The sequence below is a fragment of the Bombus flavifrons genome, chromosome 12, assembly GCF_040668555.2.
Source record: "Bombus flavifrons isolate JBK064 chromosome 12, iyBomFlav1_principal, whole genome shotgun sequence".
Classification (NCBI taxonomy): Eukaryota; Metazoa; Arthropoda; class Insecta; order Hymenoptera; family Apidae; genus Bombus; species Bombus flavifrons.
In genome coordinates, this window is record NC_138453.1 from 10,169,779 (window position 1) to 10,194,939 (window position 25,161).

At 37.6% G+C, this 25,161-nt stretch overlaps 5 protein-coding genes across 16 annotated transcripts in view; 2 read left to right on the forward strand and 3 right to left on the reverse strand.

Annotated features, from left to right (window-relative positions):
- Nucleotides 1-94: 94 nt before the first annotated feature.
- Nucleotides 95-4,826, reverse strand: LOC138185830 (ATP-dependent RNA helicase DDX42). 2 transcript variants are annotated; one of them, XM_069125105.1, is made up of 10 exons: nucleotides 4,693-4,826; nucleotides 3,984-4,214; nucleotides 3,641-3,913; nucleotides 2,737-3,277; nucleotides 2,067-2,295; nucleotides 1,632-1,906; nucleotides 1,223-1,373; nucleotides 802-1,136; nucleotides 592-720; nucleotides 95-397 (listed from the first exon to the last, which is right to left on the reverse strand). In XM_069125105.1, the coding sequence occupies exons 2-10, from the start codon at nucleotides 4,196-4,198 to the stop codon at nucleotides 221-223; spliced, it is 2,325 nt and encodes a 774-aa protein (XP_068981206.1). In that variant the 5' UTR covers nucleotides 4,199-4,214; nucleotides 4,693-4,826; the 3' UTR covers nucleotides 95-220. The 2 variants fall into 2 exon arrangements, with proteins under 2 accessions (XP_068981206.1, XP_068981207.1); XM_069125106.1 differs by having other exon boundaries at nucleotides 4,591-4,774.
- Nucleotides 4,827-5,771: 945 nt separating this feature from the next.
- On the forward strand, nucleotides 5,772-11,383 carry LOC138185666 (cationic amino acid transporter 4). 5 transcript variants are annotated; one of them, XR_011174695.1, is made up of 10 exons: nucleotides 5,774-6,188; nucleotides 6,319-6,483; nucleotides 6,730-6,978; nucleotides 7,052-7,387; nucleotides 7,651-7,897; nucleotides 7,994-8,393; nucleotides 8,537-8,765; nucleotides 8,831-8,992; nucleotides 9,085-9,529; nucleotides 9,711-11,383. XR_011174695.1 is itself a non-coding variant. In XM_069124794.1 (9 exons), exons 2-9 carry the CDS (start codon nucleotides 6,342-6,344, stop codon nucleotides 9,264-9,266), a joined length of 1,947 nt encoding a protein of 648 aa, XP_068980895.1. In that variant the 5' UTR covers nucleotides 5,772-6,188; nucleotides 6,334-6,341; the 3' UTR covers nucleotides 9,267-11,383. The 5 variants fall into 5 exon arrangements, 2 of the variants coding, with proteins under 2 accessions (XP_068980895.1, XP_068980894.1); XR_011174696.1 differs by having other exon boundaries at nucleotides 9,085-9,318; XR_011174694.1 differs by having other exon boundaries at nucleotides 5,775-6,188; nucleotides 9,085-9,318; nucleotides 9,405-11,383.
- A 1,046-nt stretch (nucleotides 11,384-12,429) lies between these two features.
- LOC138185667 (acetyl-coenzyme A transporter 1) lies at nucleotides 12,430-16,107 on the reverse strand. Its single transcript, XM_069124796.1, has 8 exons — nucleotides 15,296-16,107; nucleotides 14,943-15,232; nucleotides 14,706-14,860; nucleotides 14,439-14,632; nucleotides 14,188-14,372; nucleotides 13,995-14,112; nucleotides 13,692-13,907; nucleotides 12,430-13,614 (listed from the first exon to the last, which is right to left on the reverse strand). The coding sequence occupies exons 1-8, from the start codon at nucleotides 15,503-15,505 to the stop codon at nucleotides 13,435-13,437; spliced, it is 1,548 nt and encodes a 515-aa protein (XP_068980897.1). The 5' UTR covers nucleotides 15,506-16,107; the 3' UTR covers nucleotides 12,430-13,434.
- A 322-nt stretch (nucleotides 16,108-16,429) lies between these two features.
- LOC138185665 (uncharacterized) overlaps nucleotides 16,430-25,161 on the forward strand; it is a 28,211-nt gene continuing 19,479 nt past the window's right edge. For 2 of the 7 annotated variants that reach the window (XM_069124785.1, XM_069124786.1), the window contains exon 1: nucleotides 16,483-16,534. In XM_069124785.1, the coding sequence (XP_068980886.1) occupies nucleotides 16,527-16,534 (8 nt within the window). In that variant the 5' untranslated portion in view covers nucleotides 16,483-16,526. Of the gene's footprint in view, nucleotides 16,535-18,121; nucleotides 18,237-18,570; nucleotides 18,684-22,363; nucleotides 22,502-25,161 lie in introns of those variants that run through there. The other 5 variants (XM_069124787.1, XM_069124789.1, XM_069124792.1 and 2 more) reach the window with 5 other exon arrangements.
- LOC138185677 (uncharacterized) lies at nucleotides 16,713-20,640 on the reverse strand. The gene is made up of 7 exons (XM_069124816.1): nucleotides 18,711-20,640; nucleotides 18,516-18,641; nucleotides 18,128-18,232; nucleotides 17,764-18,004; nucleotides 17,392-17,577; nucleotides 16,949-17,097; nucleotides 16,713-16,875 (listed from the first exon to the last, which is right to left on the reverse strand). The coding sequence occupies exons 1-7, from the start codon at nucleotides 18,980-18,982 to the stop codon at nucleotides 16,713-16,715; spliced, it is 1,242 nt and encodes a 413-aa protein (XP_068980917.1). The 5' UTR covers nucleotides 18,983-20,640.

Sequence of the window (25,161 nt, forward strand, 5' to 3'; positions counted from 1 at the left end):
TGTTTCACAAACAAAAAAGATTGGGAAACACTGTCATACAGCCTTATATAGGCGACTTGTATAGGTAGGAAAAGAAATTTGAGGTAAGCAAAAATTTGGTAAAATTAAATCTTATTATAATATAAAAACAATTGGCATCGCCACTGCGGCTCACATATTATCGGCAATAATATAATATCTTAATATACACAAAATAATCGCAATTTTCAGTCATCAATGTTTATTCCCACCGACTCTTTCTCACTCTCTTCCTTTCTCCTCCGATATTCGTACTTTGTACATCCTGAGTCTTTGATTGTTCCGTATTTGGTTTCGGAGGTACAGGTGGTGGTGGGGGCATTATCACCGAAGGCCGTGTAATAGTTTGTTCCCACGTATGATCCGACGATGCCCGGAACTAAAAATCAATTAAATTCCCACATATCACATATATCATTGCAAATCCTACACATTATAGCGATGCTCGTTTAAATTCTAAGAAAATCGTTTCGTCTAAATTTAAATGATTCAACCTCATCTATCAACCACAAGGAACACTATTCGATCGATGATGTGCTGTTATTTATATGATCGTAACGAAACAGGACTTACCTGAGAATTGTACTGACTACGAAAAGCAGCTTTCATGGCCGATAACCGATCGCTACCTGGTCCATGTCTTTCTAATTTTTTAACAACTTCGCTTATGTCCTTAGATCCTTGCGACGAGGAACCACAACTCTAAACAATAATTTGAACAAATTTGGAACATTATATTAAGATCTGAAAAAGGGAACTGGAGGAATTTTAACGAATAAATACCGAAGTTGAAGATGTTTCCGGTCTTCCCCTAAACCCAAGTCCGGCCCCTCCAACGTTCAAACTCTTCCCTTTCCCACCTTTGAACCTTGACTTGCGGAACCAAGCGCTTTGCATCGCTAAATCCATGAGACTCTTTGGTACTTCCTGATTTGCACCCTCCAAATTTCGAACTAGGTGACCTGCGAATTCTTTGTCTTTTTCTGTTACAAGGGTATACGCTGTTCCTTTTTCACCCGCTCGACCAGTTCTACCTATCCTATGTGTATGAGTATCTATGTCTCGTGCGACGTCGTAATTAACAACGGTTCTGATATGTGGAATGTCCAAACCTCGAGCTACGGGAAAATTCAAAAGGAGTTTCAGGAAATCGTTACAAGTAAGATTAATCGTTCCAGCCGATTGAAGGCAAGAAGATAATTACCAGCAACGTCAGTAGCGACCAGTGTAGTAACTTCCTTCTTTTTAAAAGCCGTTATTACTTTGTTCCTTTCGATTTGGTCCATATCACCGTGCAACAGCATAACGTCAAATTCTTTCAACTTGAGATTGTTAGCAAGTTCCTCCGCATTGAGCTACGGTAATATAATGCCATACAGTTGCAAAAATTCACTATATATAATTTGTATCTGTTGAATAACTTGCGGATATTTATGCAATATAGATAATTTCATAGTTTCATGGACATAGTTAGATATACCTATTATAGCTCTTTCTCGCTATACATTTTATACATTTTCACAGTTCTAAATTAAATTTGAATTAAAGTTTCTCACAAATGCATAAACATCAGCAGTTGTACTAGTTAACCAAGCATGGTCATAATCGCCAACCTTTTTAGTTACGAAAATCAACAGACTACCAGAGCTCAAGAATTCAACTAGATTCTGCAACAACCACGTCCATTTGCCAGTAGGATTATTATTGAACACTATCACGTGTTGCGTGACGTCAGCATTCGCCTCACCGACGTCCCCTTGTACTATCCTAACCGGATCCGTCAGAACGTCCCTCGCAAGCTTTTCTACCCTCTTTTTGAAAGTTGCGCTGAACAACAATGTTTGCCTGTCTGGCCTTACGTGGTTACATATTGAACGCACTTGTGGCTCTGGAATCAAACAGAGCGGTAACAAGCAAAATAAAAATATTATTAATAGGTCTTAAAGTTTCCCAACAACCGCGTCGACGACGCAACCGATCGACGAAGAAAACTTGTTTTTCTCCCCTGTTCCAAGATTATAAAATTGTATTGCAAACGGTGCGCTTACCGAAACCCATATCGAACATTCTATCAGCTTCATCCAATACTAGAAATGTTACTCTGGTTAAATTCGTTGCTTTCATTTTAACTAAATCTATCATTCTACCCGGCGTTGCGACTACTATTTCCGCACCCCCTTCCAATGCTTTACTTTGCTCCCATTTGCTGCCACCGCCGTAACAACAGCACACTTGAATATTATACACTTTCCCGAACTTCCTTGCTTCTTGGTAAATCTACGAATACAACGAACCGAATAAACTTGCATCTAAAACTATCCCTATATACATATTAGCTTGATTGGAGAGCGCTGTCGTTTTTGTTTTTTTGGAAAGAAACGAATGAAATATCTGAACTGACATTACAATTAAAATATTCTTTCAGTGCTCCTATAGCATTGAATTGATGAAAAATTATACGATCACGAAACCTTCTACTTGCAACTTGTCAATTTTACTAATGTTATTAGTTGATGAGTTATTGTATAAGTGGGTTAAGATAAATTTTCCAACAACATTGACCACCTTTTAATGGTCTATGTTTTGATAGTTGTAATATACATGAGCTTTAACTATCTGAAAACCTCCAAATAAAATACTAACTACGAGCAAAATCTGACGACAGAACTTCCGATCAATTTAGTATAATAGCTTAGGCTACTTTAACGTAACAAGTACCTGTTGTGACAATTCTCTCGTAGGAGCAAGAATTAAACCGATGGGTCCGTCGCCTGCCTTCAATTCTCTTTGATCCATTATGTGAACTAACATTGGCCAAATGAAGGCTGCTGTTTTACCGCTACCGGTTTTCGCTATACCTATTATATCCCTGCCGCTCAATGCGGCCGGAACTGCTTGAGCTTGGATAGGGGTAGGTTGAGTGTATTCGTTTTTTCTAATAGCCTTTATTAACGCATCATCGAAACCAAAATGACCGAAACTGGTAACCGGATTCGGCGGAGACGGACCAGATACCTTTATTCCCAAAGTTTTCTTCAGATCGTCGATTTGTTGTTTACTTAAATTAGCGATCTCATCGTGAACGTTATAAAAATTTTTCTCGAAAGATTCGTATTTTATCTCGCTATGATCAACAGGAGGTAAGGGATCGATATCTTTCTTTTTTGGAGGCGCGATTGGATTCCCATCTTCATCGTAATCGATCTCTTGGTCAGATTCCTCTTGTTGCAAACCCGCAGTTGGATTTTCTTCCATATACCTTGTCAATGGAATAATCCAATATTTCTTCATCTCTTTTTATTTTTTTTTAACAAATACAGCAATGGCTAATTAACTGCACTTGCCAATATCTGACTATAGGAGCTCAATCCGAACTACGACTGCTAATACGCTAGGTCATAAGTTCTCAAAATATGGGTCGTGAACCACTGGTAGCTCATGAGCAGATTTTGGTTGAATCGCAAGTGCATCGTGAGAAGTTAATTCTTAAAAATGGATCTCGACTCAATGTTATAATATCTGCTCACAATCAGTAGCTTTGACTCAATGAATCCGAACTACAGTTAAATAGACACTACTGCATCTTCTCTTCCCTCTCCGAAAAAATCAACAAAATCCTTACCTGTAGTAACTTTCCTCGTCATCCTCGCCATCGATATCCGCTCTAAATCCCTTGGATTTTTCTTCTTTGCGCTCGTCCTCCGCCAGTTGTGCTTCATAATTGTTTCTCTTAACCTCTGCGTCTATACCAGCCATAAATGCATCTAGTGGATCTTCCTCGCTATCGCTATCTTCTTTGGAAGTTGATTTTTTCATCCAATCATAAGTGGGAGATCCAGGTGCCGGAATATATTCCAAGGAAATTGGCGGAGGATCATCATCATCCTCAAAGTACCTAATTGTAGCATTTAACGTTTAAAGTTGTTGCTTTTGCTCTCTTATAACTTCTTAAAGTGTATACTCACTCCTCCTCAGTTTTGCTACGCTTCTTTGGCATTCCCCAGCATGCAGATAAGGCATTTTCGGTGATAGAATTCATAGTGTGATAGCCTTGCTTGCTTAGAGTAGAATTTGGTGGAGGTGGTGGTATGTTAGAGCCACTTCTTTTTGTGCCAGTCATTTGAAACCCCGCAAATCCAAAGCCTTTTGGCTTATTACCACCACCACGGTGATAACTCATATTTGTCTTGTTATTTCTAGAATGTGAATATATTAACAGTTATTTACGTATCCCAGAATCATTTCCATCCCAAAATAGCTGGGAACTCAAGCAAATCATGTATTTATAATTTGTTTCTGCTTGCCCTACTTTTAGATACAATCACTTTACAATATCAAGAGAATACATTGTTAATAGACTTTTGATCAAGACACAAACATACATGACAGAAAGTCAAATTCATGACCTGTTATTTTTCATTTATATTTATTCTAGTAGCAAGTATGGTAGACAAAAAGCAAAAATCTATCGATTAATATCAATACAGTATTATTTTAAAGCTATTCAAATTTGCTTTCTAACGTTATATATTTATTGTTTTCATTTCAACGGGAGGAAAGAGGTTAGAACACCTTTATAACCCACTAATATAACGGGAAACGTTGAAATACGTACTTTTTATTTGCAAACACTAAATATTTACACGATATTTTAGGACAATGAAACGGATCTACCTTATACGAATACTCTTCAAGAAGTTACTTCACATCTAAGAAAATGCGACTCTAAATACTTCAATATCGAACGATAAAACAAGCACATACAGAGAGTGCTCACGCCTGCAGTTCCAGTTGTTTCACAGTACAGATGCACTACCATGCGGCCAAATGCTGAAGATGATCCACGTTAGCATATACAAGAACCTATAAAATTAAGGATCTGTTTGCTTGCACGCATAGACAGAAACCTATTTAGTTTCATGTTACAAACTTGCCTTCGCAAACGAAAGAGCACCACTCTCGATCAGCCGTATATTGTAAAACCAGCAACGTGCCTTAAAAAATAAATTAATTTATTAAAAATATTTCACAATAATCCAAAATATTCATGCCAGTAGAATCGACATGTCGAGTGCCAAGAGTTAATGTTAAATCTAAATAGTGTCTAGAAAATATATTACAATTATTATTACATCTTTTCTTTTCTTCTCTAAAATCATATAATAAATATTAATTATTCTTACTCTTTACTATTTCAGATAACTACGAAAACATTTCTGTAGAACCGTACAATTAAATAGGTTCTTGTCTATGCTAATCAAACAGGACAGATCCCTAACTTTATAGGTTCTTGTATATGCTAGCGTGGATCACCTTTCAGTATCGGCCGCGTGGTGCAGCATTAGTCCGAGAACAACCAGGACCATAAAAGCGTGAGCACTTTCATTTCTCCTTCATGCATACATTTTATAACAACTCAGACGGTGCTGCTCCTATGTGGTGCATCGATATCCTGCGTTAAGTCCTTGAGCGAATGGCATTGTTCCCAGAAGAATAACTCAAAAAGGATATGATCTCTGTTATGAATAATTTAATCTGTAACTGATACATTTTCCCAAAAAAACAACTTCGATAATATTATCTTAAAAATTTTATGCAAAGTATAATATTATGGTTAGAAAAAATATGATGTATATTAGATATAATTTGTTCACCCTTATTTGCATATTTTATTGAGCAACATTACACAACTTTGAACATTATAATGTAATTGCAATTACATTTCGTTAAAAATGCTTAGTAGAAATTGATTGTAGGCTTATCGCGATCTATCGATAATTATATCATTTTATAAAGCTAAATTCAGAAAGTTTTGTAAATAAATAAATTAGCGGCTGAGAAATAGAATCAAAAGAAAATCAATTTTTCGAATGCTGATCAAAAATGCGACTGCAGAAACACGATAGAATGGCTTTTTTAAAAGCATGTTTATTGTCATGAAAATGTTGATTAAAAGATTCTCTTCATTCATACTGTGACGGCTGAGTGACATAAATAGTTCTATCACAGCTGAATCGATCGAATATCCGAGCCTGCGTGTTAACGGAGGCGCCATGCGACTTCTCCGTAGATTTCAGCGTCCGTCGTGAGATCGTGTTCGTCGCAGTTGAGATTCTGTCACAACGAGTCAAGCATCGAAAAATTCCGCATACGAACATAGTCAATTCCACGTAAGTACAGAAACCATTTATGAAGTCTATGGTTTAGCGGAATGGCAATGCGTTTGCTAAACAAACATTTGCTTTCAAGTACTTCTTATCAGTATGATACATATACAGATACAGTATGATGTTGTAATAGGAATCTGTTTAAAAGAAATCAGAATGCCATCGGTTCGCCGAATGATCCTCGGGCATGTTATGTCCGGCCTGTGTTCCAAAATGAATCGCACGAAAAAGCTCCAAGGTGATTTACTTGAAACTCCAATGAAAAGATGTCTTTCCACGTTCGATATTACGTTGCTTGGTAAGTATGCTTTTTCCGCTATTTTAATCGTAAGAACATGCACGACCACCTCGCGCGATATCACGTACTCGTGGGCGATAAAGTAGTTTCAAAACCGGAAAAATGTTAATTGCATACGCGCGATATAACGTTGCAACCCAACGAGACGTTTATGCCTGATATTGTCAGAATGAACAATTCTCGCGCAACTTTATGGTCTCTTTGTGTTCATGTTTACGTATGTAAATATGTGAATTTATTTTTCAGGTGTTGGTCATATGGTTGGCGCTGGTATCTATGTTTTGACAGGAACGGTGGCTCATGACACAGCCGGTCCAGGCGTAATCCTGAGCTTTCTGCTCGCTGGCATAGCTTCTTTGTTAGCTGCGTTATGTTACGCTGAATTCGGTGCAAGAATTCCAAAAGCTGGCAGCGCGTACGTTTACACCTACATCTCCGTCGGCGAATTCTGGGCTTTCGTAATTGGATGGAACATCATATTAGAGCATATGATCGGTAAACTTATTTGTTCTCGATTACGGTCTATTCTGTCTCATAAATTTCACGGAACTTTTATGCTCGGGAATAGGTGCGGCGTCCGTGGCCAGGGCATGGAGCGGATACGTTGATTCTCTAGCAGGGGGAGCAATCAGCAATTACACCCGCCGAATAATGCACGGGTACACAATGGGAGAGCCACTTGGAACTATACCAGATTTTTTAGCCGCTGGACTATGCCTAGCTTACGCGATGTTGTTAGCATTGGGCGTTAAATGTTCGGCAACGGTTAATTCTTTGCTCACTATCGTAAATTTAGGCGTGATGGGGTTGGTAATCGGTCTGGGGATATATTATGCGAAACTTTCTAATTGGAGCTGTGAGAATGGAGGATTCTTGCCGTACGGATTCAGCGGTGTATTAGCAGGTATTTTTGGACCTATACATGGAGGGAAAATCGTATAGTACTAGCCATTCTATATCTTCTTTACTACAATATGGATTGGTAAAATTTAAATATTTAAACAATTATTTGTAGTATAAATGAAACTTCATAAAAAAAAGGAAGCAACTAATATCATTCAATGTTAATATTTATCTTTGCTCTGTACTGGACAACTTTCCTTCATACATGTTCATTTCCAATAAATTCTATTCTTCTATTCTAATACGTTTCCTATACACGAACAGGTGCCGCAACATGTTTCTACGCTTTCGTTGGCTTCGATTCTATAGCTACCTCTGGCGAAGAAGCGCGCGATCCTGGGTACAGTATACCACGAGCAACGCTATTTTCCATGGCAATCGTAACCATCGGGTACGTGATGGTCGGCGCCGCTTTAACTTTAGTCGTGCCGTATTGGAACATCAATCCAACAGCAGCGCTTCCCGAGGCTTTCTCATCGAGAGGAATACCATGGGCGAAATACGCGATAAGGTGAGAAAATCGTCCAAAGGATTCTTACCTAAAATTCGAAGCAAGAAACACCTTTGTTCGAATAATTTCTCCGTGTACAATTTTCATGCGCAACAGTGTTGGGGCTTTGTGCGGAATGACGACGACTCTCTTCGGATCCCTGTTTTCATTGCCACGGACAATGTATGCCATGGCGAACGATGGTCTACTCTTTGGCTTTCTGGGCCACGTTAGCGAGCGCACTCAAGTTCCGGTACTCAACTTGGCTATCAGCGGCTCTGTCAGTGCCTTAATCGCCTTGCTCTTCGACCTTCAACATCTAGTTGAATTTATGTCTATCGGTACTTTCTTGGCCTATACCATCGTTTCAGCGAGCGTAATTATCTTGAGATATCGTCCTGAGAAAGTTACGCCACCGCCATCAAACGCTGGTACACCGAGCAGTTTGACATCGCCTCCTACCGAGGGTGCGGATTCCAACAGCGATTGTAACAGCGTCACGTCCGCCGAATCCGAGGTAAAGAAAGAAGAGAGAAGAAACCTAGCATTTATAACTGTTCCAACTAGACTATGCAAATTCGTATTCTTACGGACTAAAAAAATACAAAGAAAATCTAATCTTCCTATCTATCCTCTTTATAATTTGTACGTTCGTTATAGCTCTTAGATCTGAGCGAGGGCACTGGCAAACTTACGTCACGTTACGTTTGGCTGGTGAATTTCCTGGGCAACTGCAAGCCTGGAGATGCGGTCACTGGTTCCGTAATGATTTATACGGCAGGTTGCATTTCTTTATGTTATCTGTTAATACTGATATCTCAAACGTATTTTGCACCAGACTGGTGGGATTACTTCGTTCTGACAAACGTTGTTACATTACTGATTGGCAGTAAGTTTCAAAATTTTCACTCCATGTCACGCATTTATTCTCTAACTAATCGAGCATAATCGTAGGTCTTATCGTTATCTCTGCGCATCAACAAAGTCCACCTACTGGTAAATTCCGCGTACCTATGGTACCTATAGTACCAGCTCTGAGTATCTTATTCAACGTTGGGCTAATGTTTCACTTGTCGCTTTTAACGTGGCTACGATTTCTTGTATGGATGATAGTCGGTAGGTTGATATGTCAAAGTTGCATACAAGTCAATAGTATCGTCAATACTGTTTCACAATAATATCGCACGCTCGTTATACCTTTGTTGCAGGAATGTTAATATACTTCCTGTATGGGATTCACTACAGTAAAGAAGCAGCGGGTCCAAATTCGTACTCGATCTTAATGGCGACTTCGGAAGCTGGTCGGGGTGCGAAATGGGGAGCGACGTTACGGGTTAATCAGAAAAGCGATAAAGTTCCGATTTTAAACGAGGAAGATTTCGTACATTAGAAGCATAGAATTCGCCAGAACTGTGTAAAAATTATGCCAATCAACGCTGAATGTAAGTAAATTATAATACGTAGGGAATTGGAAAAATGTTACAGAATCTGACCATTGTTTTCTTACACATACCTCAATTTGAATTAGAGATTAGAGTGTCTGAGGGATCTTTGTACATACCGATGTTATGTAAAATGCTAAGCCGAATTGTATCCCTTTCAAGTCACTTTGTCTTTAAGAATTAAGGAACTGGATGCTGGAAGGATTTCAATGTAGGCAAGACTGTGCTTTTTTAGTAATTTATCTCGAATAATTTCGTCGAGCGATAATGTCGTACCTTATTTGTATATCGCAATTTAGTTGAAAGTATTTCAATCTTTATATTTTATTATATTTAATTATATTTTATCGCGCACAAGTTTATAGTATATACAATCCTTTTATATTTTACAGATATATATTAATTCTCGTTGCGCATACAAAATTTCATCGTATGCTGATTGTACATTAAAACGTTTAGTTGCGTATTTATACGGATGCACAAAAAAAAAAAACAAAGTGTATCTAACGATATAGTACAATAGTAAAATTCAGTCGACTCTAAGAGAAGAGAAGGTATCATATTCTTAGTACAAATTTGATTTCTAGAAACCCATCGTCTGGTCCAGAAGAATAATAAAATATTCGGAACATTTATAAATTTGATGTTGCAATCAAAAAAAAAAAAAAAAAAGAAAGAAAACAAAAAAAAGTTAAGATGTGCAGAGAGAGGGAGAATGTATTTTTGGAGACCAGATTTTGGAAAGGCATGCAGAACAATTGTCTATATGAGCAAATTTGAATGTTCTGCTGCAAGGATCGAAACATGGTGCCTTGGGAACGGATAGACTAATTATACAGTAAGATATACGAATCTAAAAAAGCATGACAATAGATTCAGCTATTATATGGCGGGCATTAATTTTAAGATTATCTGTACACGGATTTGCTAAGCTCGTGGATTGCTCTATTGAATTTTAAAACTGCTCCCCTGAGAAAATAGAAAATATGACTACTTATCATGTCCTTTTCTCTTTGTAGTCTTCATTTATAATTTCGTCCGTTTTATGAGATTAAATCGATGTGTTCTACTTGTTCCACTTGTTCCATAGTATAAAACGTTTCTAGGGTTGACCGTTCCTAGTCCACCAATTTATTCACGACCTCTTACGTTCAAAAGTATTTAATGCATGTTTGACGTAAAACAAACGCCGATTAATACGGTATCTCAAATTATTTCTTCCCGTATAATTTAAATAACTAATGGCGTATGTTATTTTGACAGTCCTCCGCTCAGCAGATCCAGCAAGGATCGACTACCATAGCAGATAATATAATCGATGTTACATAAGAAAGTATATACTATTGATATCTTAAAGATTACTACCGTCAAAGTGACGTAGATGTTATATAGATGAAAAATATCCTAGCAAATACCATAATATCACGTCTTAAATAAGATTTAAGGTGAACGTTTATTTACGAAGAATACATCGCTTCAGGATTACGCGAGTAACTTGCAAGGAATGCAAGTATTTGCAGACGCTTAGAAATGTTTCAAATAAGCCAAGTTATCTAAGCCAAGTTATTATACAAGAAAGTAAATATGTAGTAGGATTCATCCTTAGAATATTACGATGCAGCAAACTTTTACATAATATTTGAAACATTTCTTTCTGCCTTGAATATCTGTGAAGATTTTCGAAAACGATTCACCTTTAAAGTAGAGAGTATACTTATAACGAAGAGAATATTCAATTGAAACGTTACATAGAAATTTTCTGTGAGACGAAAGCCCAATATTGTATCGCAAATTGCAAGGGCAATTACAATGTACGCGCAATTATCGACGCATACTGTACAGCAAACTAATTATCGGTGATTGCGTGAACACACACAAAAACAACAGCCACGAGGAAGAGATTGTGAAAATATATGTGGAATTAAAATCTAGTTAACCGTGCAACCATACTGCACTATACGTGGTTATCAAGCTCGTGTAACCGTGCATAAGAATGGTACCAAAAATTATTGTCAATGTTCTGTACTATATTTGTCTTCTAATATAAAATATTTGTCATCGAAAAGTCATACTTTCTCCAATGGCAATTAATTCTTTAAATTTCATTTTACACCACCAGCGTATTATTTCAAAGTACACGAACACAAAATGAACCATATGTTTATTCTTCGAGCGATATCTTTGACAACATTTCCTAGAAACAGGCGATTTTAAAGTACTTCAAATTTGATGTATCGACGTTTGATTAAACCTCCATGAGCCATTAATAATGCAGCCTGGCAGAGATTTACGAGCAAACATGGAAGTATTAACCTATATAAAAAGGTGAACCTTACATTTGAAAGCTTTAGAAGGAATTTTAAAGTCAAAGTAGAAACGTGCAACATGTTTATCAAGTTGATTCTGATCGCCACTTTCGTTAACTTCGTTTGTGTACGGAGTATCGAAAATGAAGTTCAACATTTATCGTTGTTCGTTGAGTCTCATCCCGGCACCATTATGGATACTGAATCGACTAAAACCGTAAATATCTTGCTATGTTTCTTGTATAATTTTCCCAGAGAAAATTACATTCGGAAAGATCTATTTTTACATACCGTTAACGAACCTCTTCTTAACGGTACAAATTAAAATTAACGCAACGATATAAATCGCAGGGAGACGAACACGTTCTTGAATTGCCTACAACATACACATCCTCGTTAACTGTGCCAACGGTTGCGAATCACGAGTCGATACACTCGGAATCGGCGCATCTCAAGAAAAGAGCAACAAATTTCAAGGAAGACCATCGAACCGATTTACGACCTGGATGTTGTGGATAAGCGATTAAGTGAACCACCTTTCACCGACCACCGATCCTGTCCCGTAAATATCTGCTTTTAAAAAATATTTACGTGCAAATGCTAGATAGTACTTAAATGCATACTACGAATACCGTTTTATCTCTTCAGTTCCTTTCACGATGTGATAGCATATAAAATAAAAAAATGGCTATCAAGCCGCAGAAAGATAACTCTTTTTCTACCATCCCTATTTGCACTATCATATTAAATTCTGCGCGATGAATTAAAAAAATACGGATATGGTAAAAGCAGAGTAAAGGTAGAATACTTTGTATGGAAAACTTTTATTAACATTATGTACTCGCACATAATAAATTACAAGACCCGTTCGCGAACGGTCGCGAATTTTATCGTTAAGTTATCCAAACCCAATCGAAAGTACAGATATGTAGTAAATCAATGCAATATATTGCAACATTACATCGTAATTAAAATCACCAATCTTCATGGAAGGATGAGGACATAAATAGAAAAAGACACAGTTTTATTTTTTTGGCATATCACTAGGTATAAACGACATGCTACAACCAAAATCATCAGTGCTCTATTTAAATAATTGTACAATGAATGCAGTACTTGTTCGATGTTGTTATTGTGCCAATATATGAAATAATGTTATAAAAATCATTCATATAAAAGTAGGTATCAAACCTTCGACAAATACCGCTTATTATTTGTTACATTAAAAAAAATTAAACAAATAAGAACACGAAACAAAAAATATTGTGAAACTAGAAAACAATTCAGTTCATGTTGCGTTGATCAAATTGGAACACTTGATGGACGTGTAGAAAATCACTCGGGCACGCAACCGATACGCGATCAACATACGCGTATTTACTTTGTACAGTTTCTAGAGATGTACGAGAACCCAAAAATATCGAATCGCGTTGGGTTCCCGAAAGTATCTCATAATTCGGTACTGTCAGAATACCTGAGAATTTCGAAATTCTCGAAAATTTAACAATTATATAGACTAGAATACGAAGTAAAAATAATAACGAAATATATCATAAATATAAAATTTTATTATAGAATATTATAATTTACTATATAATTTTATAATTCTCGAAAATCCTGACTTTTTCAAGAATCCCGAAATTTTCAGGAATCCCGACAATTTCAAATTACGGATACTTTTGGAATGCGACTCTTCTCGATTCGTCCCGAGCATCGGGTTTCCGATATGTTCGAATTTTCGCACACTTCTAACAATTTTGTAATAATTGCAGGTACCGTATTAGCAAACTGCAACACAAATTCAATACTGTTATCTGTTCTGCTTCGAAAGAATAATTTTCCAAGCAGACATCGGTCTTGTTTGTAACAGATCTATTTTCCGTCGACCCCATCTGAGCCAAGCAAATCCTATGATTAAGCACAAGATACTCTCTATGTAATATCCATCAAATTGCATATTACAAGCACCATTGTGCGTGTCCATGCAGAGCTGAAAACGAAAAAATTGTATGTTTTCAAAAGCACCTTTTAAACGATTATCTATAAGCCAAAACAACAGACACCAACCTCCCTTTTCGAAATTGTGCTACAGTCATTTGAGGGATCGGTGCTGCATTGTCGATACGTTAATGGATCAACGAACCAAAGAGCTGCCGTTGCTGGCCAATTAGCTCCGAGATTACTTAATGTATTTAGTAATGTCATGTAAGTGCCACCAACAGCTGGATCGCTAATCTTTGCAAAAAATGCCATCGATGCCACGAACATACTACTTGTGAAAACCTGTGACAAGCGAAGATGATATATATGTTTTTGTAATCGCTTACCATTATTAATCAAATTATGGTTCGTGTCGTGTCGATATCTCACCTGGTGTATCAAATATAGAGCAATTAAAACTATGAAGTAATAGGCTGGAACATGTCCCCCTGTTACGATATATGGTGTCACATATACCAAAACTGCTGCTACTAATCCAAAAGCCAGTCTAGAGAATCAATTACAAATATTTATTATATGCCTATTTGGAATATTCTACTTTATACATTTGTCTTCTAATCACCTATAAGGCATTGCCATTATGTATACATCCATGGGCCTTGGACCTACTGTATACTTTGATATTGCTAATGGTAACAGTATTTGTAATGGAATCATAGGCACAGCCATAAGAGCAAACTTTTCTTTTGGTATACCAGCTTCTACTAGCTTCAAACCTGTTACAGCATCACAAGCAGAAAACCCTATCTGCAATTGATGCAGAATTAAATTATTATTACTAATATAAATGTGAATTTTATTATATTTACTGACCTTAGCAGTTAACAAAAATATAATGATTGTTTTTATAGATGGTAATTTGACGATATTCCAAAGTAATCTGTATGCATGTTTGATATCTGTATTCAATTCTTCATCTTTGTGCATTTTTTCTGAATCTTCATGTTTAAACAAGGCAAGTAAAGTAGTAATAATTATAAATACCCATCCCCAGAAATAAAGAAAATCTATAAAAGTGAAAAGTAAGCCACAATTGTGCCTATGTCAACTTTTTAAATATTAATCCTCAAATTACTTTACCAGGCAGAGTCAAAATGCCTTCGTTGGAAGGTGTAGATCTTAAATAACTGTTACAAAATTCAGGAGATTCTAATGCCATAAAAAGTACATAACCAATAAAATATCCAGCAGTTTGTCCTACACTGTTGCAAGTTGATGCATATCCCACGTTACATCTAAATATACAAAACAGAAATATAGACTTATTGAAGCTACTATTAACTCATATAGTCTCACAATTACAAATTATATCTGTACCTTTTTAACATAGTCAGTGCCCATCCATCTACTACAATATCTTGAGTTGCAGCCAAAACATTTAGTACAAAAAATATTACAGTCAACATTTCTATGTTTGGTTTTATTGTTTTACTACCCAACCATTGATTTACATGGCTGGATAATAGCAGCATGAAAAATCCCATTAAATATTGAGTTGGAATTAGCCATGTTTTTCTTCTTCCAAATCTTTGTGAAAACACGGAGTCCACTATGGGTGCCCAAAACAATTTCAAAGAAAAGGGCCATTGCACAAAACTAAATTCAGCCTAAAGGTACAACAACATTTGTATATTATTTGAAGCAATTCCAATATAAATCTAGGAAGTTACCTGCTGACGATATGACACATCTCTGTTCTGAAGTAACATGGGTATAGAACCACATAACCCCAATGGTATTCCTTGTAACAGATATAAAAATAAAAGAATAGCTATATTCTTTTCGTCACCTCGTACATCCGAACGTTCGTGGACATGCTTCGATTCGTGGATCCCATCTTCCACATTGTCATCCTTATTCATTTTCCTTCTAGTACCCATGAAGAACGATATGAGAGATCAACAACAATCTCATGCACCTTACTTTTTTAATCTCCGCGGTAATCGATGATTTTTTTATGCGAGCGTCGACTCTTTAATTTTTAACGCTTACTTTTAGCAACGTTATCAAGCATCCCATGGATTATGCGATAATTATCGATATATTGTTCCAAAATGCTCCAACGTAGATCCTCCGATCAAATGACATACAAACATTTCTGAACTAGAGAGTCACTCACACAATAACAAAATGAATTATTTATCTTATGACAGTTGTATCACTATTGACGTAGTCATTGCCGATATAACCTTAACTTTACATATATAAAACGATATTACACTTGTACGAGGAATTGACAGACGAGGTTCTAGTAAAAAATAAGTATTCCCAAGTATTTTACATTTATATTACGAGCAACAGCAGCTGAATGGTAATGAACTCAAATTGTTTCGCTTTTATCAAAATTGTTCAGCTGAGAGTCATATACAAAAGTTCGCAGCAACTCGTAAATGCCACGTTGTTTCTCATTAAGGACACGTCAGTTATATTCTGTCTTCTTCAATCTTAAAGCCACGTGTGAAACCTTTATTGCTAAAACTAACGATTTGATAGAAGAGCAAATGTACATACACTGAATAAATACATATGTGCGAATCGTCAATGCATTGCAATGCTTATATAGAAACCCGCCTTTTACTGAGACCGATATTTTTAGGTATAACAGTAAATTACTAACGGGATTAGAATACTGTTATTTAAGAAAATAACGTTATTTAAAAGAGGTTTAAGAAATTATGTAATATTATGTGTTCCATTAAACAATAACTCATTAGCTATGGAAATTACATAACAGAGTATTGTCAATCGTATTTGGCGGGGATAACTACGCGCATGAATGGTACCCCACTATTATACACAACACGTGTTACGTGATTCCATTCGCAGAATTTAGTCACAGTTGCCTGCGGGCCGTCAAGAAGTTGAGGTATTGTTTCGTTTTTATTTTCTAAGTTATCAAACATGCATACGTATGTATATTTTGTGTTATATTAGTTTTATTCCTGTATTTTCATACGGTTTCTCCGTTTCCATGAGAAATGAGTACAATAATAACAGTGTTTCGTATCAGCGCAAAATTTTACGCCTTTATTTTTTTGTCGGTTTTTATATTTAGAAGAATATCCAGTTACAATTCTTTGACAAATTCTATAGTTTAAGAACAGATAGATTCTTGCTTGTTTTAATTTGTACAAGAGTACAAGTAAATGCGTTGCAATTGTCTCCATTCACGGCAACAATGGTTGCCGCTCTTACTAGTCTTCTAATGCGCATATTCACAAGTTCATCGTCGTGTACATTATTTAGAAGCCTGTAATAATATTAAAACTTACGGAATTTTTTCTATAGTTTACTGTAACAACGAAAAACAGAAATATATATACAAATTCTTAAGACGATGTTCCAATGCTGATATTTCTTTGAAAAAGATAGCGTCCTTCTTACGATTGATCCAGTAATTCTTTTGAATCTCGCACGTAACTCTAGCTACACACGTTGGCGAGAGAGATACTTTGTTTCCATCTTCATCATTCTACTTAACGATAACACAGTATGATATATTAAAATGGAACGCTTAGTTAGAATTAATGAATGAGAAATTACAATAGAAATACTGTCTAACTATGGAGAATGGTAGTAAAAGTAAAAATGCATAATTTAACAAACTTCTATCAAGGTTTCATTTTTCTACTCACATTCTATGAAAATATATACTAACATCTGCAGTCTATTTATATCGATTTGCTACGAATTGGTTCTTCAGAACCAATAGGTACACTCTTTCTCAATAGTTGGACAGAATATCGTTCAAATACGACTAAACAACCTTGGTAACGTTACTTTTCAAGTTTGTTAAAATGTAATTCATATAATCATTTCTGTCTTTGATGGACAAACTCGATCGTTTCTTTCTGCCTGATACAACTCCGAGCGGAAGAAGAATAGGATTCGTTGCTAAAGCGGCGGCTGCACCAATTAACGCAACACCTGCCAATGCCTTTAAAGCGACGGCCTAATGCAAATAATAGCAATCAATAATGTGCTAAAAAGTATGGTGAAAATGCGGTCTTGAAAGAATTGAAGCGGATTGACGACACTATTGTCAAACTGTATCAACAATTTTATCGTCAGTACTGTTGAACGTGTGCAGGCCTCTTTAAAATCAGATCTCGATTCGTCTCTAAAATTCAATCATTACCTTCTGCGCGTTAATATTCGGATGGGGAGGAGGATGTCCATCTGGACGATTTGGCTCCACAGATCCAAATTCATCGCCATTAGCGAAGGTCCCTGAAATTCCATAATCACCTCCGTAACCAGTTGGTCGATTAAAGCTATATCCTCCGAAACCACTGCCAGCATAACCATATCCTCCGCCGGAATCATAACTATCAGGTTTGCGTGAACCTTCGCTCCCATAACTCGGTCGTGGACCAAATCTAATAATAATCGTATGAGATTAAATTAAAAGTTAAAAAAGAGATAATCTAAAATTATTTTTCAAATATTTTATTTCAACGAAAAAATGACGTTTCATAGGCATCAACTTAATGACTGCTTACCTATCTCCTGTATGACTTCCTTCGTAAAATGCAGTTCCAGCGTAACTTCCACTTCCGGGTCTTCCGCTTAAACCTGGTGGTGGTCCGTGAGTTTGCCAGCCGTATCTGCGTATGTATTATGTTTTTTATAGAAACCACACGATACTTTAGCAAGATTGGGTACCTTTTGCTTAAAGCAGAAATAATAAACAGAAGATTACATAACTGCACCAAAATAAAATAGATATGAAAATAATTCATTTTCCACAATACATTATCATTCAGATAATGCTATTCGAAGTAAAGTAACAAAGCAAAAGTTTTATTCGAATAATTATTCGAACTTGAATTTTATTCGATTACTTAATTGTGCCCAATTCTGCATTGTAATACTAATTTAAAGAATCACCTATCAGTGGGTAAACGTTCAGCAAATTTAGTTTGATATCGACCGTTGTCCACAGGGATCCTACTGTAATACGAATCAGGTCGCGTTGACGAATTGGAACCGTATCTGGAGCCGCAGCAACTGAAACTTGCACGTTTCAATTTATCGTGATGCGAACGTTTCAAAAATGTAAAGATTTTTATTGCAATACTTCACTTATCTCTTGAATCAGATTTCAATCGCTGATTAATAATCGTTCGTGAATATTTATCCAAATTCTTCTGTTCATGTTGCGCGTTATCAGACACTACGCTATACAGATATGGCGTCTTGGAAGAATTTTTAGCGCGTACGACGTCCGTCAACAGTTTATCTTTCGTGAGCTGTTTCTTAACGAATTCAGAAGCCGCGGCGAATTCATTATTGTCCGCGAGTGCACAGCAAACAACGCTAGTCGTTAGCAGAGCGCAAATGAATCGTTGCGACATCTTAATAAAAAATCTACTTAGGTAACAATTCGCTGCGAGATAGTAAAATTTCTAGATACGTTTTAACGTAAAGACTGGGGAAACAAAAGTGCTTCTTTTCCACGAGTTTCACCTTTTTATATAGTGGCCACGCATGGAATATTGTCGCGCATTTGTCCTTCAGGACTGGCGGCTCTCTTTCTTTTGGCGGCTTTCCTCGCATCGTCGTTTCAATTGGAAAAATTATTCGATAAAAAATACATTGGTTATAGTTGATAAAAATTCTTATTTTAATAAGAATTTTTTTCTTTAACTTTCATATCTGCATTCTATTTTCATTTATACTTCGTATTCGTATTATCTTCGATAGAAAAAATTTGTGTGTTTAGTTGCGTCTCTGTAAATCACGAAGCATGACCAAGAGATGTGTACGAGTATGCCGGTGAAAATATAAGTGTCACGAGTGAGCCAACAATATCCTTACCGTCACGCTAAGGGTTTAATTAACGTCCATTTGTTACTACAGTTTTAAGTGAAATTTCACATTCTGATAGAACAAGGAACAACAGGTCAAATCTTGAAAGCGATAGACACTCGCATCTATCGCTTTCACATTAGTGCTGGATCGTGTTTGCGTTCTTGCTAATGCGCTCTTTAATTGCATGTACATAGTTTGGTTGATATTATCATTATTTTCTTGAAAGTTCAGGAAGCGTACACATTAGTCTTCAATCTTTTTACTTTCCCATGCATAAAAAGAATTGCATCGTGTCAGTTTATTTTCATCGTACAGACCAAATTGGCCATTTTCTTCGTTCTCTTTATTTGGAACTTTTCAATGACTTTTCCCACAACTTTTGACAACGTCATGCATCAATACATTTGCTGATACTAAAATACAAAGACAAATTGACTTGATCCTCATTGAGGAAATTTTAGATAAATTAGATAAGAAAGTGAGATGATTTGGTTACGAATCCGATCCGTTGGAAGGAACTTTTTATGAAATATTCTATCGAGTACGATCGTCGATGAATCGAAATTTCGTCCTTTTAATATAATCGACGTTACAAAGCACAATGGAGCAATCTGTTCCGCCTAGATATTTTTTGTGTCGGTGATTGTCGATCTTAGTAAATGTATCCCCTTACAACATAGTGCAAAATTTGTCTGTCCATTGTGCGTGAACCACTTGCAAGGTTGAAGAGAAGAAAACGCGGGTTTTAAAAATATGACGAAAGAAAGCAGTTAGAATCACCTAATTTACAAGGGAAAAGATCTGAGAGGTCAAAGAGCGTAATATGGGGGCAATCTTGTTATTTTGATTGTAACTGACGAGCTTTCTGGGAAAAAGTAGAATGGCGAATCGAGGAAATTGCGTTGAAAATTCTAGCAATAATGTAAAGAACTGTATAAGGAAAACGAAGAAAATAAGGAAGAATTTCATAATAATTCAATCATTTAACTAAAAAATACTCGAAATTACTTGAACACTTAAATTCGATAATTGTCTGGCTAAGAGAATCAGAATAGTATACGTCAGTTCGCTGCTAGTTCTTATAAAACTGTATTCTACGTTTATAATCATGTTGCAACTGTTTTTCGTACTTCTATAAATTATTCCTTCTAACAGCTCAAATTCTCCAAACTTTGACTTAACGTCACTGTGATTTTCAGCCAGTTGCAAGGCTACCAATGCTACTGTGACTCTGTGTAAAGGTTTGTCATGGATCTGCGTGTATCACCTCTTCCCAGAATACAGCTCGATTTACTTAACATCGAAAGACAAACGATGGCTTTTAGAGAAAGAGATCTGCTACTCGTGGCGAGATAGAAAAGCTAGCAGAGAAAAGATTTCTGGTCTATGCAAAGGGAGTGAAGAGCGGGCAGAGACATTACGGAGCTAATTTGGAGAAGAAAAAAAGGGGGAAAGGTCGTGGATGGAGCGGGATGATTCGTTGCACGAACGAGGAGGAAGAGAGAAAAGAAAGTGGAGAAAGAGGAGGTAGAGCAGGGTCGGCGGGGTGACAGGAGAAGACACGACGAGTAACAAGAGATCGTGGAATGGAGCAAGAGTGGAGTAATCAATACGCATTCACACGCGGTGGCTAGCATCCCGTTTCCATGGAGACCGACGCTGGCGCATGTGCAATCTAACCAACCAACCTCATATCGTCATAGAAATTTACTCAGACACAATTCTACCCCTGTACAGCGCGGAGCTACTAACCAACAATCTTCGAATCTCTTTAAATCATCCCTACGATACATATTATAATCCACGTGCATCTATGTATGTTTGCACTAAAAACAAAATGTACAGCGATCCGAATGTTCGCCAATTTGAATCTTCCTCGACTATAGTTTCCAGCGAAACGTATCGGCGTGCACAACCTTGAAAAGTCTGAGTTGAACACCGTGCGAATAAAATTTTCTTATTTATTCCCGTATTACAACACCCACAAGCAGGAAACAAATTTCGCTCCTCTTTTTGGTAGAGACTTTAAGAAGGCAGGTGATACTGTACGATTGTCCTCTTGATGATGCTCATGCTTGTGTATCGTTGCCACCGTGGAATACAGTAAAAGCGTTCGACACTCGGATGTTCACCCCCTGGCCGAGTCAGAGGGGATGGAAGCGTTGGAGTTTGCGGGTAACAGGGGGTGGTTTTCCTATAGGCGCCTGCGTCGAGTCCTCGATGACGACTCGACGAGGTAGGTGCTCGACCCGGACGCAGTACGGAAGAAACGTCGAGCACGCAGAGTGCCGTCCTCGTGACACATCTTAGCTTTTCTTTTCTTTTGATCCATGGCAACAAGGAAACGTGGCGAAGTTTGCCCGGTGAATCACTCCGTCGAAGATTGATCGCGGTGATCCCACGGTTTGACGAGATCATTACGCGGTACCATGAATCTCTCGTCTTTGCAGTGATCGTAAATGAAGAAGACGTTTATCGGAGCCGAGGCAAAGATTATCAATGACTCGATGCCGCGGCGAGATAAAAGATGCATGGAATTTCTGAATGGTACTGAATGACCCGAGTGACACTTCGTACGTCGTGCGCCAATAGAACGATCCTTGTCAACATTGGCAATATCTTGGCGATATATCCAGTGGTGGATACAGTCAATATGTCGCGGTGAAGCAGTTTAAGGATGAACCTGTCTTTCTTCCGCCGTGTGTTCTGTGTAAACTCGAATACCGCGGTCGGTTGGATTCTTGCTCACCGTGTCACACCTGCCGTTGGGAACAACAGGTTGAAAGTGGAGTTTGTGACGATTTGAAGAGATCACTGGGAACGAACCGGAGATTTCGTTGTTGCTTCTGTTAACCGTTCTGGGCCACGTCATTCGACAGATTCGAAGGTCTACCAATTAGACGATGCGTTTCCGCCGAATCAAAGGTTAATCGCCGAGGAGCATTCAGCGATGTTCTTACCACCGTAAAGGCAGGCTTAGTCGCATTTAATCGTCGCTTGCATGTGGGTCACAAGTTGCATTCGCCAAAGCTAACGAGATAGAGGGTTTACCGAGTAGAGAGGTAAGCTTGTTAAAATTGCGTTACCCTCAGGCATCCAGCGTTACCGGCTACCTTTATAATTAATTCGTTCTTCTTAACATTTTTCAAATGTTCCCGCTGCTCGTCACGTTTTCCGCTCCTTCGAGATTTACCGTGGGTCGAAGTAGCTGAAAACATTGCGGTCTTTTGTCTCTGATACTTAGAACTTTATCGCGTGCGATATTTTTCTTGTATAAATCCTTAACGCGAAATGTGAACAATAAACGACGTTCGGGATGGGAAACGAGTTTAAACGCGAAGCTCGAATAGATTAAAATAGATGATATTTAGAAATTATGAAGTCAGTGAAGTTGAAGTCACGTGGTGAAGATGCGGTTTACGGTGTCCTTAACCTCACGGAAAATCAATGTTCTTCACGTAATGTTAGCCAAGTATGCTGTTCTATCTTCTTTATAAACCATGATACAAGGTTGGACATTGTCCGAATAAAATTTTATTCCAGCAGAGCTACGAATAAAATGAAGTTATTCGAGAATAACGAGTAACTTTTTATTGAAATAAATATATGAAACAATATACGTGACACGACACCGCGTTATACTCGCGTTATAACGACAAGCTGAAGATTCAGTTCTTTAACATTATCTACAATACGCAACAAGAGATTTAAATTTGTGCGATGCATAGACTAAAATTTGAGTCTCAAGCTCGTGGTACAATCGAAGTTGGGAAAATTCTATGGCTCAAAATAAAAATTAAGATTAACAATGTTGCACTGGTGACATCGTTTTCAAAATAGTTCAGTTTGGAAAAGTAGTCAAGTATGAATTTGTTTTAATTTAAACGAAACTTTCAGCAAGAAGATAGCGTTTTACATTTTCAAAAATTTTCGCGTGTCGAGCGAAATCTCTCGCCGATCCTGCACTTCTGTTTGGTCGTCTTTTAAGGATATGCATTTCAGTGTGAAACCAATTTCTCTGGCCTGATCGAGGCCATTCACCGCGTTTGTTTGACACAAATATCTTCGCACTGACGAATATTAGGTAGCACTTGAAATAACTCACGCTCAACGCAATTGCTATCGTGCAGAAGAAACGACACAGACGGCACACTGTCGGAATCTTTGTTGTCGCCGCATTAATTTCATTTATTGAAACCTAACTGGGTCTAATACTCTATTCAGGGGCACCGATACCGCGACCATCCAGAAACAAGTATTATCAATTTGCATCACGTTGCTCTGTGATTTTATTTTAAGGTTTCGTTCTATTTTAAAAATTCCTTGCAAACGAATTTATCTATTTCTCATTCAGATTGATCAACACGCCTCGATCCGAGCGACTCGTTTAATGAGTACGTGGCTTAAAAGAATATTTTAAGTAAAGCAAATAACAAGTTGGCGCTAGTAAAGCGGTTTCAATTTAGTTGAGTTCGAGTAAGCGCTGAATTGAATCTCGAATATCTATACAGTCACATACCAAAGGTTCAACATCTAATCATAGATACGAACCAACGAAACGAGAAATTCGATGTCCTGGAAAAATGATCGGACACGTTCGTGTTGCACGGTGATTGGGATTACGTTTTATAAGCTTCGTTTAGATGATTTACATCGGACGTAGTTATACATGGGAATGCGTGGGGTTACGTGGATCCTACCGCAAGTGACACTGGTGACACGCTGGAGGGTTTCTAGAGGATGTCATTCAAAACACGCGTCAAACGGCAGGGACGTTTTACATCGTAACGCGATGACAGGGAACGACTTCCCCTACTTCCTTCTTATTGCCCGCCACACGACACTTTGTAAACGTTTTAAAGAAAGAAGAAAAGTTCGATCGTAACTCGTAACTCGATATTAAGAATTCACGATATAGATTGGCGTTAATTTAAAGGGAATTGCCACTTAAGCAACGCTTGAATTTTTAATGCTTTCATTCGCTTCGATGAATCGACAGGGGTCCAAAGATCGACGCGATACGCGAGAAGTTTTCTGCATCCTATGGGGTGTGCAACGTTGCATGCGCCGGATGACTTTTAGTTGGCGTCCGCTGAACAGAAACAGGAAAAGATGCGGAAGAAAGGCAAGGGAGAAAAAGATTACACGGGCAGGTGTACAACGAAAAGTGGTTCTTTGCACGTGCATCCGCTGTAATGAGAACTCAGTCTTCATTCTCCGACGTAAGAATGCGTTAACGAACCTTAGGTGAAAGTTCGCTTAAAAGATTTTGTTAGCGCATGGCTAAGAGCTTCTGATATTTCAAATATGCCGCTCGTACTAGATTATGAAGTAGCGTGTGTATAGAAGGAATTCGAAAACCGTAGCCTTTAACATTCATAAATCTCACTTATCGCGATTTGTTATCGCCTTAACCAGAGTTTGGTATAGAAACATGGACTCGGGGCTAAAAAGAGGAAAAATAGTGGAACGTATACGAGCGTGTAGGAACGTATAGGAGGATAAGCTGCTGGAAATACCTACATATTTTTCCGCGGTAGACAACGAAAGAATCGATACTGTGAAATCGCTGAAAAATACCAGCCACATTTCTCTAATCCTGCCTTCTTCGCTAGTATTCGAACGAGGGGTGCGAGCTCGCTGTTTAAAATCTCTAGACGGAGATATTATATCGGTTGTCGTATTTTCCTCGCTCCCGGTATTCGTTGACGCTGTTCAGACA